This window comes from Oncorhynchus masou, chromosome 15 (genome assembly GCF_036934945.1).
Source record: "Oncorhynchus masou masou isolate Uvic2021 chromosome 15, UVic_Omas_1.1, whole genome shotgun sequence".
Lineage (NCBI taxonomy): Eukaryota > Metazoa > Chordata > Actinopteri > Salmoniformes > Salmonidae > Oncorhynchus > Oncorhynchus masou.
Window position 1 is genome coordinate 65,041,931 of NC_088226.1, and position 20,585 is coordinate 65,062,515.

A 20,585-nucleotide genomic window follows, 5' to 3' on the forward strand; every position below is an offset into this window, starting at 1 on the left:
CAATCTGTCTGCCATATTGTGTTAGACCTACACTATCATGTATGACACAAGGACCGGGTGTTGGAAACACAGACTTAGACAAAGACGGCTGTTGGGTCATTTAAAGGAACTATGTAGTAGTGCTAAGTCAACCCAACGAGACAACTGGCGTGTATTCATTAGTGCACCCCGTAGGAAACCCCAAGTAAAACTTTTCGCAATGAAAAAACAAACATTTCTTATTGGACGAGTTACAGTAAGGTTAGTCATTCCCCCTTTCATTCATTTTACCTACTAATGAATACACCCTTGGATTCATGTTTCTGTTCAGTTTGAGGTCCTACTGCCCCCAGTGGACGTTCACCATAACGACCATGTTAGATCATGGGAAGTCCTTTTACTGGACAGAACTTCCTCTTGCTCATGTCCTCTCTTCCTCTTGGCACTGAATGTTGCCGATAGAAATAGACTGAATAGAGCTGACACAATTCCCTATTATATCTGACACACAATACATTTCTATCTGATCTGTTCTGTAACGCTGCATCCTCCTGAATAGGCCCCTTCCCTGCCATTTCGTACAGACGAAACAACAGTCATTAGAACGTGGAGTCAGAGGTCCACTGTTCCACCCAGTTGAAGTTCATTACTCATCTAAAGCATTTGAGTTACTGAACGATGGTGCTAAAAATGTCACAGCTGGACGAGCAGAATGACTTGCAATGTCTCCATAGTTGGGCTTAAACATAAATTACTATTGTATAAATAAAAGTACGTGTTCCACTTTTACCACAAAATGTAAGTCCTCTAAGTGAAAACAAATCTAGATTATACATGTTAAAAGTTGGGACTTTTACTGTGACAGTTAGCAGATTTGGGCTGTGGTGGCCCTAGGTGAAGTGTAGTTGTCATTGCAGTAGTAACACTTCAGGTAAAGTAACAACTCCGGTAAAGTAGAGTCTCTTGCCTCTTGCAGTAAAATATCTCTGTTCAGTAGGACACCAGAGTAGACTGCTCTCTCTGTCTCTTGCCCTGGGGACAGCAGCTCTTTGTTTAGGCACACTGAGGTGACCTCTCACCTGCAGACTTCATTTGCTGAAGGCTACTGACATACCACCAACACTGCTGCCAAGATAAGGTAGAGTTGTGTTGTGTTTCTGTTGGGGATAGATACAGACTGATACTATCGGTCCCCCTTCTTGTTTTGTGCTCTCATTGTTTTTCTCATTCATTCTCTCTCTCTCTCTCTCTCCTGCCAATGAGCATGAGGTGGGAAAAGGAGAGCAGCTTCGCTCTGTCTACTGCTCTCTCTCTCCTCTCTCTTTCCCTTTTGTTCTCTCTCTCTCTCGCCTCTCCTGGTCTGTGTGCTCAGTTATTCAATGCCGCGCAGCTCTGTGTCATGATGCTTGGGAGCCCATGCTGGTGCTAGGGGGTAGTGACTACCTCAGAGATACAGGATAGAGAGAGAGTGGACTACCGGTACCCACCACAGCCTGAGGAGAAACGCATTGAAGACTGAAGCGATACAGCTGGAGATCCGCTGTGGAGAGAGTGGGGGTCTTTGGCGATCCGCTGTAGAGAGACAGGGTAGAGACTGGGGGTCTTTGGCGATCCGCTGTAGAGAGACAGGCTAGGGACTGGGGTTCTTTGGCGATGCGCTGTAGAGAGACAGGCTAGAGACTGGGGGTCTTTGACGATCCGCTGTAGAGAGACAGGCTAGGGACTGGGGGACTTTGGCAATTCCTTTGAGACCGTGGGGATATTGCTTGCGCTGAGATACGCGTTGAAGAGATTTGGAGATACAAGCTGAAGACCTCAGACATAATCAGCTTGTTGGGGAGTCCAGTTGGAGACACTGCATGGGGATGTTAATTAGAGACTCGGACTAGACAGAATATTTGGGTTAGATGCTTGGATATAAAGACGTCACCCCAGTGATGTCAGGTGGGGTCAGACGCACCCCTGTCCTTCCCTGCTAAAAAGTGTAGTGGGTCTGAGGAAGGGGCTAGGATTTTGGGGTGTCTGGATGACAGCACAATTGTGTTAACCACACCAGTGCTTTGCTCTCGCTCCAGCTTATCTACTCCGTCTCTGTCGCTCCCCCTGTCTGTCTCTCTTTTTCGATCTTTTTCTCTCTCTGTCTCTCTCTGTCTCTCTCTGTTTCCTCTCTGTTTCCCCTCTCTCTCCCTGTTTCCCCTCTCTCTCTGTCTCTCTCTCTCTCTCTGTTTCTCCTCTCTCTCCCCCCCATGGGAAAGTTAATAAAGAGAACGAAAGCAGAAGCACCGTTTTAAGGTAAAGCCACCGCAATTAGTCTGACTGTAGGACTGCTAAAGCTATAGAAACTGAGGCAACAGCCAGTAAGCTTAGAAACTGAGTGGATTACCAGACGCATCATGTGGACCCAGTCAGGATACTGCCATCACTTCCCCGGACATCCCTTCTACCATGCGCCCTCCTGCAGGTGTGTACTACTACAGTGCCTTCAATAAGTATTCACACCCCTTGACTTTTTCCACATTTTGTTCTTACAAGGTGCGATTAAAATTGATTACATTTTTTGAAATTGTCAACGATCTACACAAAAATTCTAATATGAACAATAAATCACAAATATATCTAGATCAGATAAGTATTCAACACCCTGAGTCAATACATGTTAGAATTGCCTTTGGCAGCAATTACAGCTGTAAGTCTCCGAGAGCTTTGCACACCTGGATTGTACAATATTTGCACATTATTCTTAAAAATTATTCAAGCTCTGTCAAGTTGGTTGTTAATAATTGCTAGATAGCCATTTTCAAGTCTTGCCATAGATTTTCAAGACGATTTAAGTCAAAACTGTAACTAGGCCACTAAGCAATGTATTTGGCCTTGTGTTTTAGGTTATTGTCCTGCTGAATGGTGAATTTGTCTCCCAGTGTCTGTTGAAAAGCAGACTGAACAAGGTTTCCCTCTAGGATTTAGCCTGTGCTTAGCTCTATTCAGTTTATTTTCATCCCACAAAGCTCCTTAGTCCTTGCCGATGACGAACATACCCATAACATGATGCAGCCACCACCATGCTTGAAAATATGAATAGTGGTACTCAGTGATGTATTGTGTTTTGCTTTAGTGCCTCATTGCAAACAGGATGGAATATTTTTATTCTGTACAGGCTTCCTTCTTTTCACTCTGTCAGTTAGGTTAGTATTGTGGAGTAACTACAATGTTGTTGATCCATCCTCAGTTCTCTTATCACAGACATGAAATACTGTAACTGTTTTAAAGTCACCATTGGCCTCATGGTGAAATCCCTGAGCAGTTTACTTCTTCCCCAGCAACTGAATTAGGAAGGACGCCTGTATGTTTGTAGTGACTGGGTGTATTGATACACCATTCAAAGTGTAATTAAGAACTTAACCATGCTCAAAGACATTTTATATGTCTGCTTTTTTTTAACCCATCTACCAACAGGTGCCCTTCTTTGCGAGGCATTGGAAAACCTCCCTTGCCTTATTGGTTGAATCTGTGCCTGAAATTCACAGCTCGACTGAGGGACATTACAGATAATTGTATGTGTGGGGTACAGAGATAAGTTAGTCATTAAAAAATCATGTTAAACTATTATTGCACGCAGTGAGTTACTACAACTACTGTTACTACAACTACTGTTACTGCTACTACTACTGTTACTGCTACTACTACTGTTACTGCTACTACTACTGTTACTGCTGTTACTACTGTTACTACTGTTACTACTACTACTACTACTACTGTTACTACTACTGTTACTACTACTACTACTACTACTACTGTTACTACTACTACTGTTACTACTACTACTGTTACTACTACTACTACTACTGCTGTTACTACTGCTACTACTACTACTACTGTTACTACTGTTACTACTACTACTACTGTTACTACTACTACTACTGTTACTACTACTACTACTGTTACTGTTACTACTACTACTACTGTTACTACTACTACTACTATTACTACTACTACTACTACTGTTACTACTACTACTACTGTTACTACTGTTACTGTTACTACTACTACTACTGTTACTGTTACTACTACTACTACTACTACTGTTACTACTACTGTTACTACTACTACTACTACTGTTACTACTACTACTACTGTTACTACTGTTACTGTTACTACTACTACTACTGTTACTGTTACTACTACTACTACTGTTACTACTACTGTTACTACTACTACTACTACTGTTACTACTACTACTACTGTTACTGTTACTACTACTACTACTACTGTTACTACTACTACTACTGTTACTACTGTTACTGTTACTACTACTACTACTACTGTTACTACTACTACTACTACTGTTACTACTACTACTACTACTGTTACTACTACTACTACTGTTACTACTGTTACGGTTACTACTACTACTACTACTGTTACTGTTACTACTACTACTACTGTTACTACTACTACTACTGTTACTACTACTACTACTGTTACTACTACTACTACTGTTACCACTGTTACCACTGTTACTACTGTTACTACTGTTACTACTACTGTTACTACTACTACTACTGTTACTACTACTACTACTACTGTTACTACTACTACTACTGTTACTACTACTGTTACTGTTACTACTACTGTTACTGTTACTACTACTACTGTTACTACTACTGTTACTACTACTACTACTGTTACTACTACTACTACTGTTACTACTACTACTACTGTTACTACTGTTACTGTTACTACTACTACTACTGTTACTACTACTACTACTGTTACTACTACTACTACTGTTACTACTACTACTACTACTGCTACTACTACTACTGTTACTACTACTACTACTACTGCTGTTACTACTGTTACTACTACTACTACTGTTACTACTACTACTACTGTTACTACTACTACTACTGTTACTACTACTACTACTACTGTTACTACTACTACTACTACTACTACTGCTGTTACTACTGTTACTACTACTGTTACTACTACTGTTACTACTACTGTTACTACTACTGTTACTACTACTGTTACTACTACTACTACTACTACTGTTGTTACTACTACTACTGTTACTGTTACTACTACTACTGTTACTACTACTACTGTTACTGTTACTACTACTACTGTTACTACTACTACTGTTACTACTACTACTGTTACTACTACTACTGTTACTGTTACTACTACTACTGTTACTGTTACTACTACTACTGTTACTGTTACTACTACTACTACTGTTACTACTACTACTACTGTTACTACTGTTACTGTTACTACTGTTACTACTGTTACTGTTACTACTACTACTACTGTTACTACTACTACTACTACTGTTACTACTACTACTGTTACTACTACTACTGTTACTACTACTACTGTTACTACTACTACTGTTACTGTTACTACTACTGTTACTGTTACTACTACTGTTACTGTTACTACTGTTACTGTTACTACTGTTACTGTTACTACTGTTACTGTTACTACTACTACTACTACTACTGTTACTACTACTACTACTACTACTGTTACTACTACTACTACTACTACTGTTACTACTACTGTTACTACTACTGTTACTACTACTGTTACTGTTACTACTGTTACTACTACTAGTACTGTTACTACTACTACTAGTACTGTTACTACTACTACTAGTACTGTTACTACTACTAGTACTGTTACTACTACTACTACTACTGTTACTACTACTACTACTGTTACTACTACTACTACTACTGTTACTACTACTACTACTACTGTTACTGTTACTGTTACTACTACTGTTACTGTTACTACTGTTACTACTACTGTTACTGTTACTACTACTGTTACTGTTACTACTACTACTGTTACTGTTACTACTACTACTGTTACTACTACTACTACTGTTACTACTACTACTACTACTACTGTTACTACTGTTACTGTTACTACTACTACTACTGTTACTACTACTACTGTTACTACTACTACTGTTACTACTACTACTGTTACTACTACTACTGTTACTACTGTTACTGTTACTGTTACTACTGTTACTGTTACTACTGTTACTGTTACTACTACTACTACTGTTACTACTACTACTGTTACTACTACTACTACTACTACTACTGTTACTACTACTGTTACTACTACTGTTACTACTACTGTTACTACTACTACTACTGTTACTGTTACTACTACTACTGTTACTGTTACTACTACTGTTACTGTTACTACTACTGTTACTGTTACTACTACTGTTACTGTTACTACTGTTACTACTACTAGTACTGTTACTACTACTACTACTGTTACTACTACTACTACTGTTACTACTACTACTACTGTTACTGCTGTTACTACTGCTACTACTACTGTTACTGCTACTGCTGCTGTTACTGCTGCTACTGCTACTACTGCTGTTACTGCTGCTGCTGCTGCTGCTGTTGCTGCTGCTGCTGCTACTACTGCTACTACTACTGTTACTGCTACTACTACTGTTACTGCTACTACTACTGTTACTACTGTTGTTACTACTACTACTACTACTACTGTTGTTACTACTACTACTGTTACTGTTACTACTACTACTGTTACTGTTACTACTACTGTTACTGTTACTACTGTTACTACTACTAGTACTGTTACTACTACTAGTACTGTTACTACTACTACTACTACTGTTACTACTACTACTACTACTGTTACTACTACTACTACTACTGTTACTACTACTACTACTACTGTTACTACTACTACTACTACTGTTACTACTACTACTACTACTGTTACTACTACTACTACTGTTACTACTGTTACTACTGTTACTACTACTGTTACTACTACTGTTACTACTACTGTTACTACTACTGTTACTACTACTGTTACTGTTACTACTACTACTACTGTTACTGTTACTACTACTACTACTGTTACTACTACTACTACTGTTACTACTACTACTACTGTTACTGTTACTACTACTACTGTTACTACTACTACTGTTACTACTACTACTGTTACTACTACTACTACTACTGTTACTGTTACTGTTACTACTACTACTGTTACTACTACTACTACTACTACTACTGTTACTACTACTATTACTACTACTACTACTACTGTTACTACTACTGTTACTACTGCTACTACTGTTACTACTACTGTTACTACTACTGTTACTACTACTACTACTGTTACTGTTACTGTTACTGTTACTACTACTGTTACTGTTACTACTGTTACTACTACTAATACTGTTACTACTACTACTACTGTTACTACTACTACTACTGTTACTACTACTACTACTGTTACTACTACTACTACTGTTACTACTACTACTACTACTGTTACTACTACTACTACTACTGTTACTACTACTACTACTACTGTTACTACTGTTACTACTGTTACTACTACTGTTACTGTTACTACTATTACTACTGTTACTGTTACTGTTACTACTACTACTGTTACTGTTACTACTACTACTGTTACTACTACTACTACTACTGTTACTACATTTACATTACATTTAAGTCATTTAGCAGACGCTCTTATCCAGAGCGACTTACAAATAGGTGAATTCACCTTCTGACATCCAGTGGAACAGCCACTTACAATAGTGCATCTAAATCATTTAAGGGGGGGGGAGAAGGACTGTTACTACTACTACTGTTACTACTACTACTACTGTTACTACTACTACTACTGTTACCACTGTTACTACTGTTACCACTGTTACTACTGTTACCACTGTTACTACTGTTACCACTGTTACTACTGTTACCACTGTTACTACTACTACTACTACTGTTACTACTACTACTACTACTACTACTACTGTTACTACTACTACTGTTACTACTACTACTGTTACTACTACTACTGTTACTGTTACTACTGTTATTGTTACTACTACTACTGTTACTGTTACTACTGTTACTGTTACTACTGTTACTACTACTTCTGTTGCTACTACTACTTCTGTTGCTACTACTACTACTACTGTTACTACTACTACTACTACTACTACTACTGTTACTACTACTACTGTTACTACTACTACTACTACTGTTACTACTGTTACTACTACTACTACTACTACTACTACTGTTACTGTTACTACTGTTACTACTACTACTACTGTTACTACTGTTACTACTACTACTACTGTTACTACTGTTACTACTGTTACTACTACTACTGTTACTGTTACTACTACTACTGTTACTGTTACTACTACTGTTACTGTTACTACTACTGTTACTGTTACTACTACTGTTACTGTTACGAGTACTGTTACTACTACTAGTACTGTTACTACTACTACTACTGTTACTACTACTACTGTTACTGTTACTACTACTGTTACTGTTACTACTACTGTTACTTTTACTACTACTGTTACTGTTACTACTACTGTTACTGTTACTACTACTGTTACTGTTACTACTACTACTGTTACTGCTACTACTACTACTGTTACTGCTACTACTACTACTGTTACTGCTACTACTGTTACTACTGTTACTACTGTTACTACTACTACTACTGTTACTACTACTACTACTGTTACTACTACTACTACTGTTACTACTACTACTACTGTTACTACTGTTACTACTACTGTTACTGTTACTACTACTACTGTTACTACTGTTACTACTACTACTACTGTTACTACTACTACTGTTACTACTACTTCTGTTACTGTTACTACTACTACTGTTACTACTACTACTGTTACTACTACTACTACTACTACTACTGTTACTACTACTGCTACTACTGTTACTACTACTACTGTTACTACTACTACTGTTACTACTACTACTGGTACTACTACTACTACTGTTACTACTGCTGTTACTACTACTGCTGTTACTACTACTACTGCTGTTACTACTGTTACTGTTACTACTACTGTTACTACTACTGTTACTACTACTGTTACTACTACTGTTTCTACTACTGTTACTACTACTACTACTACTACTGTTACTGCTACTACTGTTACTGCTACTACTACTACTGTTACTACTACTACTACTACTACTACTACTACTACTGTTACTACTACTGTTACTACTACTGTTACTACTACTGTTACTACTACTGTTACTACTACTACTACTACTACTACTGTTACTACTACTACTACTACTACTACTGTTACTACTACTACTACTACTACTGTTACTGTTACTACTACTGTTACTGCTACTACTACTGTTACTGCTACTACTACTGTTACTGCTACTACTACTACTGTTGATACTTCTGCTACTGTTACTGCTACTACTGTTACTACTACTGTTGATACTTCTGCTACTGTTACTACTGCTACTACTGTTACTACTGCTACTACTGTTACTGCTACTACTACTGTTACTACTACTACTGTTACTACTACTACTGTTACTACTGCTACTGCTACTACTGTTACTACTACTACTACTGTTATTACTACTACTGTTACTACTACTACTGTTACTACTACTACTGTTACTACTACTACTACTGTTACTTTTGCTACTGTCACTACTGTTACTGCTACTACTGCTACGACTGCTACTACTGTTACTACCACTACTGTTACGGCTACTGCTGTTACGGCTACTGCTGTTATAGCTACCGCTACTACTACTGTTACTTCTGCTACTGTTACTTCTGCTACTGTTACTGCTACTACTACTGTTACTGCTACTACTGCTGTTACGGCTACTGCTGTTACGGCTACTGCTGTTACGGCTACTGCTGTTACGGCTACTGCTACTACTGCTACTGTTACTGTTACGACTACTGTTACTGTTACGACTACTGTTACTGTTACGACTACTGTTACTGTTACGACTACTACTACTGTTACGACTACTACTACTGTTACTACTACTACTATACTACATCCTGCTCTCTTCCTATTGATATGCTGTTTATGGCCTGGAAATACAGTGGAGGTGTTCATCAGGGAAGTGTGTTAATGCCGATGTACATTTGGACGGAACTGTCGCTGCTGCATTATGGGATCTGACATGGCCGCTAGGCAACCTCAATGTACACTGCTCAAAAAAATAAAGGGAACACTAAAATAACACATCCTAGATCTGAATGAATGAAATATTCTTATTAAATACTTTTTTCTTTATATAGTTGAATGTGCTGACAACAAAATCACACAAAAATGATCAATGGAAATCAAATTTATCAACCCATGAAGGTCTGGATTTGGAGTCACACTCAAAATTAAAGTGGAAAACCACACTACAGGCTGATCCAACTTTGATGTAATGTCCTTAAAACAAGTCAAAATGAGGCTCAGTAGTGTGTGTGTGTGGCCTCCACGTGCCTGTATGACCTCCCTATAACACCTGTGCATGATCCTGATGAGGTGGCGGATGGTCTCCTGAGGGCTCTTCTCCCAGACCTGGACTAATGCATCCGCCAAATCCTGGACAGTCTGTGGTGAAACGTGGCGTTGGTGGATGGAGCTAGACATGATGTCCCAGATGTGCTCAATTGGATTCAGGTCTGGGGAACGGGCGGGCCAGTCCATAGCATCAATGCCTTCCTCTTGCAGGAACTGCTGACACACTCCAGCCACATGAGGTCTAGCATTGTCTTGCATTAGGAGGAACCCAGGGCCAACCGCACCAGCATATGGTCTCACAAGGGATCTAAGGATCTCATCTCGGTACCTAATGGCAGTCAGGCTACCTCTGGCGAGCACATGGAGGTCTGTGCGGCCCCCCAAAGAAATGCCACCCCACACCATGACTGACGCACCGCCAAACCGGTCATGCTGGAGGATGTTGCAGGCAGCAGAACGTTCTCCACGTCGTCTCCAGACTCTGTCACGTCTGTCACGTGCTCAGTGTGAACCTGATTTAATCTGTGAAGAGCACATGGCGCCAGTGGCAAATTTGCCAATCTTGGTGTTTTCTGGCAAATGCCAAACGTCCTGCACGGTGTTGGGCTGTAAGCACAACTCCCACCTGTGGACGTCGGGCCCTCATACCATCCTCATGGAGTCTGTTTCTGACCGTTTGAGCAGACACATGCACATTTGTGGCCTGCTGGAAGTCATTTTGCAGTGCTCCGCCTGCTCCTCCTTGCACAAAGGCGGAGGTAGCGGTCCCGCTGCTGGGTTGTTGTTCCACGTCTCCTGATGTACTGGTCTGTCTCCTGGTAGCGCCTCCATGCTCTGGACACTACGCTGACAGACACAGCAAACCTTCTTGCCACAGCTCGCATTGATGTGCCATCCTGGATGAGCTGCACTACCTGCGCCACTTGTGTGGGTTGTAGACTCCGTCTCATGCTACCACGAGTGAAAGTACCGCCAGCATTCAAGTGACAAAAACATCAGCCAGGAAGCATAGGAACAGAGAAGTGGTCTGTGGTTACCACCTGCAGAACCACTTTTTTTTATTGGGGGTGTCTTTCTAATTGCCTATAATTCCCACCTGTTGTCTATTCCATTTGCACAAAAGCTTGTGAAATTTATTGTCAATCAGTGTTGCTTCCTAAGTGGACAGTTTGATTTCACAGAAGTGTGATTGACTTGGAGTTACATTGTGTTGTTTAAGTGTTCCCTTTATTTTTTTGAGCAGTGTAATTATAGTTTACCAGAGTGGTTTAGCTTTAGCAAAAAAAATCCCCCAAGGGTGAAAAACATTTGGAAGAAACAATAATGCTAGTCCAACACTCTGGTTGAGATACAACACTCTGGTTGACATTGCACATTGGGTTCCTGGCTAACTGAAGGTTCTGAGGTTTTGCGTATGTCGTGGAAGAGAACCAGGGATGTAATTCAGCTGCACATGTAAATGATACATTCTTCCATGCTCTAAAGTTGAGTGAAGTCCCCGGGGTTCCTTTCAACTCTTCCAGTCGGTTATTTGTTTTGAAGAGAGATGAGACTGAACGTTTTAGAACAAAACAGAACTCAACATCATTTGAAGTAAAACGGTTTCAGTTGCAAAACTTTTCACTCGACTTTAGAGCACTGAACAATTTATCATTTAGATGTGCAGCTTGTGCCAAACATGGCAGACTTTTCAGATCGGAGTGGCAATGCGTGGAAAGCATACAATTCAAATAAACTACAACTTCTGTTTAAGAACCCAACAGCTTCTACGTCACGTTTAAAGAGCGTTTGGAGTCAACGGTTTCCGTTGTAAAACGTTTTCCAACAGAATCTGCATAATGAATACACCCAAGGTGAACAGGCTGGTCAGTTTGGTCAATGTCTCAATGCTGTGGAATTAGTTATTGAACGGCTGGAAGGACTGGTTTAGGTCAAATTACATGTTGACTCTGGGATGTCTTTCAAATAGTGGGCTGGGAAAATTTGTAAGTGTTTAATGTAATGTGTTAATATTTGTAACACTTATGGCGGTTTATTTTTGTCACCCACTTGATTTGAAATCCCCATGGAAATGCCATGATGTGCTAATGAATCCTGGTTGAGGGTAGTGTTACAGAGGCTTGCTCTTTGGCTTAAGGCTGGTGGTTCAGAATGGCTAGTACTCTAAATGACATGTAATGCTTTCTCATAGCGTCACTGAAGCCTCCTCATTTTAGCACAGTTTCACTCCACAGAGGATCTGAATAATTGCACAAACCCATTCCCAGGTTTGATGGAGAGATTGGAATATTTTTGAGGTAATGAGAACGTCTCCTCCTCGTATTAGTGAAATATTCTATTGTTCCAATAGAAGTATCAGTGAAAGATACTGAGATGTCGTCACTGTAGCTCCATCCCCCTCCAGCAGTAATGACATGATTACATTTATCACACTGTTGCAGATGTGCCCTGCTCTCAAATGAACACCATCAAAAGACACACACACACACACACAACCTCCCCTCAGAAGGTTGAAAATGCTTGGCATCGGCCCTCAAATCCTCACAAAGTTCTACAGCTGAGTGCATCTTGACTGGCTGTATCACTGCTCGATCGCATGGCGCTACACAGGATGGTGCGGACAGCCTAATGCATCACTGGGGCCAAGTTCCCTGCCATCCAGGACCTCTGTCATGCGGTGTGAAAGGAAGGCCCAAACAATTGTTAGACTCCAGCCACCCAAGCCATAGAATGTTCTCCCTGTTTCCACATGGCAAGCGGTACCAGTGGATCAGGTCCCGACAGTGCGACTATTTTACTTGCATATATGCTTAAATAAGAAAACATGTTTGGTGTTTGACAATAGGTATGTGGGAGACTCCCCAAACATATGGAAGAAGGTTCTCTGGTCAGATGAGCTTTTTGGCGATCAAGGAAAACGCCATGTCAGGCGCAAACCCAACACCTCTCATCACCCTGAGGCCAACATCCATTGGCAGGGACTGGGAAACTGGTCAGAATATAAGGAATGATGGATGGCACTAAATACAGAGAAATTCTTGAGGGAAACCTGTTAGTCTTCCAGAGATTTCAGACTGGGACAGAGTTTCAACTTCCAGCAGGACAATGACCTAAAGCAACACTCGAGTGGTTTAAGGGGAAACAGGTAAATGTCTTTGAATGGCCCAGTCAAAGCCCAGACCTCAATCCAATTGAGAATCTGTGGAATGACTTAAAGATTGCTATATACCAGCGGAACCTATCCAACTTGAAGGAGCTGGAGCAGTTTTTACCTTGAAGAAATCCCAGTGGCTAGATGTGCCAAGCTTACAGAGATATACCCCAAGAGACTTGCAGCTGTAATTGCTGGCTCTACAAAGTTTTGACTTTGGGGGTGTGAATAGTTTTTTTTGTTTTATTTTTTTATATTTTTTATCTTTATTTTACTAGGCAAGTCAGTTAAGAACAAATTCTTATTTACATTGACAGCCTAGGAACAGTGGGTTAACTGCCCGTTCAGGGGCAGAATGACAGATTTGTACCTTGTCAGCTCGGGGATTTGAACTTGCAACCTTCCGGTTACTAGTCCAACGCTCTAACCACTACGCTACCGCCCCAAAATAAAGCACACTCAATGCTTTATCTTGGCCAGTTCGCAGTTTTAAATGATAACTTATTCTCAACTGGCCTACCTGGTTAAATAAAGGTGAAATAAAATAAACTCAAATGTTCTGTTTAAAAAAAATCTTATTTCTTGTTTGTTTCACAATAAAACATATTTAGCATCTTGAAAGTGGTAGGCATGTTGTGTAAATCAAATGATACACCCCCCCCCCTAAAAATCTATTCTAATTTCAGGTTATAAAGCAACAACATAGGAAAAATGGGGGGTGAATACTGAATACTTTTACAAGCCACTGTATCTACCTCTATAACTCTAATATCCCTGTCACCTTACTCCTATACATATCTACCTCTATAACTCCAGTATCCCTGGCACCTTACCCCTATACATATCTACCTCCATCACTCTAGTATCCCTGGCACCTTACACCTATACATATCTACCTCTATAACTCTAATATCCCTGTCACCTTACTCCTATACATATCTACCTCTATAACTCTAATATCCCTGTCACCTTACCCCTATACATATCTACCTCTATAACTCTAATATCCCTGTCACCTTACTCCTATACATATCTACCTCTATAACTCTAATATCCCTGTCACCTTACCCCTATACATATCTACCTCTATAACTCTAATATCCCTGTCACCTTACACCTATACATATCTACCTCTATAACTCTAATATCCCTGTCACCTTACCCCTATACATATCTACCTCCATCACTCTAATATCCCTGTCACCTTACACCTATACATATCTACCTCTATAACTCCAATATCCCTGTCACCTTACTCCTATACATATCTACCTCTATAACTCTAATATCCCTGTCACCTTACCCCTATACATATCTACCTCTATAACTCTAATATCCCTGTCACCTTACTCCTATACATATCTACCTCTATAACTCTAATATCCCTGTCACCTTACCCCTATACATATCTACCTCTATAACTCTAATATCCCTGTCACCTTACACCTATACATATCTACCTCTATAACTCTAATATCCCTGTCACCTTACCCCTATACATATCTACCTCCATCACTCTAATATCCCTGTCACCTTACACCTATACATATCTACCTCTATAACTCCAATATCCCTGTCACCTTACTCCTATACATATCTACCTCTATAACTCTAATATCCCTGTCACCTTACACCTATACATATCTACCTCTATAACTCCAATATCCCTGTCACCTTACTCCTATACATATCTACCTCTATAACTCTAATATCCCTGTCACCTTACCCCTATACATATCTACCTCTATAACTCTAATATCCCTGTCACCTTACCCCTATACATATCTACCTCCATCACTCTAGTATCCCTGGCACCTTACACCTATACATATCTACCTCTATAACTCTAATATCCCTGTCACCTTACCCCTATACATATCTACCTCCATCACTCTAGTATCCCTGTCACCTTACCCCTATACATATCTACCTCTATAACTCTAATATCCCTGTCACCTTACCCCTATACATATCTACCTCCATCACTCTAATATCCCTGTCACCTTACACCTATACATATCTACCTCTATAACTCCAATATCCCTGTCACCTTACTCCTATACATATCTACCTCTATAACTCTAATATCCCTGTCACCTTACACCTATACATATCTACCTCTATAACTCCAATATCCCTGTCACCTTACTCCTATACATATCTACCTCTATAACTCTAATATCCCTGTCACCTTACCCCTATACATATCTACCTCTATAACTCTAATATCCCTGTCACCTTACCCCTATACATATCTACCTCCATCACTCTAGTATCCCTGGCACCTTACACCTATACATATCTACCTCTATAACTCTAATATCCCTGTCACCTTACCCCTATACATATCTACCTCCATCACTCTAGTATCCCTGTCACCTTACCCCTATACATATCTACCTCTATAACTCTAATATCCCTGTCACCTTACCCCTATACATATCTACCTCCATCACTCTAATATCCCTGTCACCTTACACCTATACATATCTACCTCTATAACTCCAATATCCCTGTCACCTTACTCCTATACATATCTACCTCTATAACTCTAATATCCCTGTCACCTTACACCTATACATATCTACCTCTATAACTCCAATATCCCTGTCACCTTACTCCTATACATATCTACCTCTATAACTCTAATATCCCTGTCACCTTACCCCTATACATATCTACCTCTATAACTCTAATATCCCTGTCACCTTACCCCTATACATATCTACCTCCATCACTCTAGTATCCCTGTCACCTTACCCCTATACATATCTACCTCTATAACTCTAATATCCCTGTCACCTTACCCCTATACATATCTACCTCCATCACTCCAGTATCCCTACACATTGTAAACATGGTATTGAAACTGACCCTGTATATAGTCACCTTACTCCTATACATATCTACCTCCATCACTCCAGTATCCCTACACATTGTAAACATGGTATTGAAACTGACCCTGTATATAGTCACCTTACTCCTATACATATCTACCTCCATCACTCCAGTATCCCTACACATTGTAAACATGGTATTGAAACTGACCCTGTATATAGTATGCATGCTTACGTCTCGCGTGCTTCTTATTTTTATTTATTGTGTTTTTGTTCTACGTTGTTGTTTTTAGTATTACATTGTTATTGATTACTGCATTGTTAGGATTTAAGTTTGCAAGAAAGGCATTTCACTGTACTTGTTCACGTGACATTGAAACTTGTAACTTGAAACACACGCCTGTTTTGTCAGATCTCAATCTTTATTCTCTGTAGGCATGAGAATTTCATATCACCACCGTTATATTTATGTAATAGCAGGGACTTTTCTGTTAATTCCTTACAATCGCAGCTGTTGTTTCCATATTTAATACAACTAGCTAATAACAGTATTTAATTATATATTAATTAATGCCACCGGCATTAATAATCTCAAATAATGTCTGGAAGTTTAAGGAGTTTTTGTCCTCCAGATTCCGTCTGGCTCTGAGAGAAATTTAGTGATACAATTTATGTGTTTCAATTAAATCTTTAAAAAACCTGCCCAGTAGCCCCTGTATCTTTAAGTGTAGTGGATATATTGTTTGTGAACTTTATTATTGTCAGAGCTCAGACTACCAGGTCATTTCACCTCTTGAGATTGCTGGGATGAATAGTACAGCACCATCCAACCACCTAGCTTTGTCAAGTAGTGCCCTATGTAGGGAATAGGTTGTATCCCAAATCGCACCCTATGGTTACGGTCCCATTGGTAGAAATCTGACTCACATCTTGAACACTATACTATAGATAATCTCATGGGGATATGCAGGCGGAAGAAACCTCTGGTTCACTTTTGTGTATTCAGTGAAAGTAATGTGAGCCGGGACCTGGCTGACTCGGGTTAATCATTTCCTCACCTGTCAATAAAGCGGACGGTGACACCGATAGACTCCGCCCCTTCTCACTCTCTCCCTTTACATTCAAATGACAAGAGTGTTACTCGCTGTTTGAGGAAACGTCTCAGTTGTTTGGGAGGGTCGCATGGAGATGAGGTGAGTGTATTTTATGTACACATTTATGTGTATGTTGATTGTGTGTTGAAAATCAAATCATATTTATTGGTCACATACATGTGTTTTGCAGATGTTATTGCGGGTGTTGCCAAATGCTTGTGTTTCTAGTTCTGACGGCAGTAATATCTAACAAGTAATATCTAACAGTTTCACAACATATACCCAAAATACACTTAAATCTTAGTAAGGAATGGATTAAGAATATATATACATATCAGAGTGGCATTGGACTAAGATACAGTGGCATAGCATAGAATTTGGTATTTGGTTTCAATGCGTGTGTGTGTCTTGTATTCTTTAGTTGTGTGTGTGTGTGTGTGTGTGTTCTTTAGTTGTGTGCGTGTGTGTGTGCGTGCGCTCTGTCAGCAGCCCATGGTCTCAGCTCTGTAAATGGATTGGGCTAAGTGTCACAGCACATCAGGAATGTGGAGGGAGCAGATTGTCTGGGAGCCTCTGCTCATCCTTCTGACACACACACACACACACACCTTAATAACAATGGCATATTCCTGACCTGCTGTCCAATATGATGCAAAACAAGATTTACCAGAAAGCCAGGGGATCACCCTACCATTCACTATCTCATGTCTGAACCACAAAGTCACTGTGACAGCCTGCTAATCTCGCCTCATTGCTCCTCCTGAACTGTGATAGCCTGCTAACCTTGCCTCGTTGCTCCACCTGAACTGTGATAGCCTTATTTTGACTTGACATGTTACCATTGCCTGAATATTTTCCTGACTCTGATCATTAGTTAGGAAAATATATTTAATCGTGACTCAATATTACAATAATTGAAGATACTTAATACAGATTTAAAAACCACATTGTTCTCTCCTTGTCTGGAAACATCTGGTACAAAATCAAATATTTGTGTGGTAACCTACGCAATCTTCATTTGACATCAACTAGTGTACAGCAATCCTCGCCTTGAGACCTTAGGTGTCTTGTTATAGTCATCCTAAACACTGTTGAAGGCATTTCTACCAAACAACCATATTCTTTGTGGCACCACTAGCATTTCAATCTCCTACATCTTTAACTAATGCGGCGGTTGTTCAATTTGCAGTGGAAGAAAACTCTGAGACTCCCGAGTTCACAACACGTGGGAGGCCCCCCCAAAAAAGCCCAAAACATGTTGTGACTGACCATGAACGTAATCTTTGGTACCAGACTTGAGTTTCATTACTCTGTGCCGTGCTACATTGGGATTGAGAGGATCAGCGATGATCAGAGAGGATCTACTACATTAACCCAGCTGTGGACTCTTCTCTCCTCCCCCGTCCCCTCTTTTCCTTCCCATCTCGGTCTGTTTGGACATGTTCCTCTTCCTTCGACTCAATGTTCTCTAGACATTATGTTCTTGGACGCCCACATCATCCCCTAGTTTCTGGATTTTCTTTCTCCGTATCTTCTCGCTTGGACTTTACTGCACCAGCAAACCTGTTGAAGGAACAACGTTGGTATAAAAAGGACTGAAGTCCGTTATCTGTTCCAGTAGCTACGAAAGGAGAGGATTTAAGATGCTAACCAACTTTGTGCAGAGTATGTGCTCCTGTGTAGGTCTCAGCAGGTAGGAACTACTAGAGAATGGCCCATGTAGCTTTTCATACTGGTTGTGTGAGTCAAATACCAGTTGCTGTGGTGTGAGGTATGGCCAGTTGCACTGTCAGTGAGAGATTTGCTGTGAGCTTTCTCGAGGCTTCCAGGGCGGTAGGCAGCCTAGCTGTTAGAGCGTTGGGCCCATAACTGAAAGGTCATTGGTTTGAATACCTGAGCCAACAAGGTGAAAAAGCTTTCGACGTGCCCTTGATCAAGGCACTTAACCTTAATTTGCTCCAGGGGCAGCGTACTACTATGCCTGACCCTGTAAAACCACACATTTCACTGCACCTATCTGGGGTATGTGACAATCGAACATCCTTTTTTTGGGGGGTGGGGAGAGCTACGTGTAGCTAATGCATGTAAATCAAATCAAATCAAATTGTATTTGTCACATACACATGGTTAGCAGATGTTAATGCGAGTGTAGCGAAATGCTTGTGCTTCTAGTTCCGACATGTAAGCCTACATGTAGTATTATTTTTGGCATGCTCAATCAATAGTGTGCCATGAAACAGACAGTTAGATCATACTGCCATTTCCTGCCAAAGTTTGAACTGGACCACAGATCCAAAGATGGTACAGTATGAAAGAAACTGCTACTCCAATAGAAAACCTGTAAGTATCTGGTGTGACCACCATTTGCCTCATGCAGCATGACCCATCTCCTTTGCATATACTTGATCAGGCTTTTGATTGTGGCTTGTGGAATGTTGTCCCACTCCTCTTCAGTGGTTGTGCGCCTTTGCAGGATATTGGCGGGAACTGGAACTTGCTGTCGTACACGTCGATCCAGAGCATCCCTAACATGCTCAATTGATGATATGTCTGGTGAGTATGTAGGCCATGGAAAAACTTGGATATTTTCAGCTTCCAGGAATTATGTACAAATCCTTGCGACATGGTGATGGCACCACAATAGGCCTCAGGATCTCGTCACAGTATCTCTGTGCATTCAATTTGCCATCGATAAAATGCAATTGAGTTTGTTGTCCGTAGCTTATGCCTGCCCATACCATAACCCTATAACCCCACCACTATGGGCCAAATTGCAGTCAGGTCAAGACCAGGTGAGGACAACGAGCACACAGATGAGCTTCTCTGAGACGGTTTGTGCAGACATTCTTGGGTTGTTCAAACTCAGTTTCATCAGCTGTCCGGGTGGCTGGTTTCAGACAATCCCGCAGGTGTAGAAGCCGGATGGGGAGGTTCTGGGCTGGCATGGTTACACGTGGTCTGCGGTTGTGAGGCCAGTTGGACATACTGCCAAATTCTCTAAAATGACGTTGGAGGCGGCTTATGGTAGAGAAATTAACATTATATTCTCTGGTAACAGCTCTGTTGGACATTCCTGCATACAGCATGCCAATTGCACACTCCCTCAAAACGTGAGACATCTGTGGCATTTTGTTGCGTGACAAAACTGCACATTTTAG

At 40.5% G+C, this 20,585-nt stretch overlaps 1 protein-coding gene across 4 annotated transcripts in view; it reads left to right on the forward strand.

The window, feature by feature from the left end:
• LOC135556661 (pleckstrin homology domain-containing family A member 7-like) overlaps nt 1-20,585 on the forward strand; it is a 189,324-nt gene that overhangs the window by 44,105 nt on the left and 124,634 nt on the right. The window contains exon 1 of one of the 4 annotated variants that reach the window (XM_064990038.1): nt 17,422-17,526. The exons of the other annotated variants lie outside the window; for them this stretch is intronic. Within the exon in view, the coding sequence (XP_064846110.1) occupies nt 17,516-17,526 (11 nt within the window). The 5' untranslated portion in view covers nt 17,422-17,515. Of the gene's footprint in view, nt 1-17,421; nt 17,527-20,585 lie in introns of those variants that run through there. 4 annotated transcript variants of the gene reach the window in all.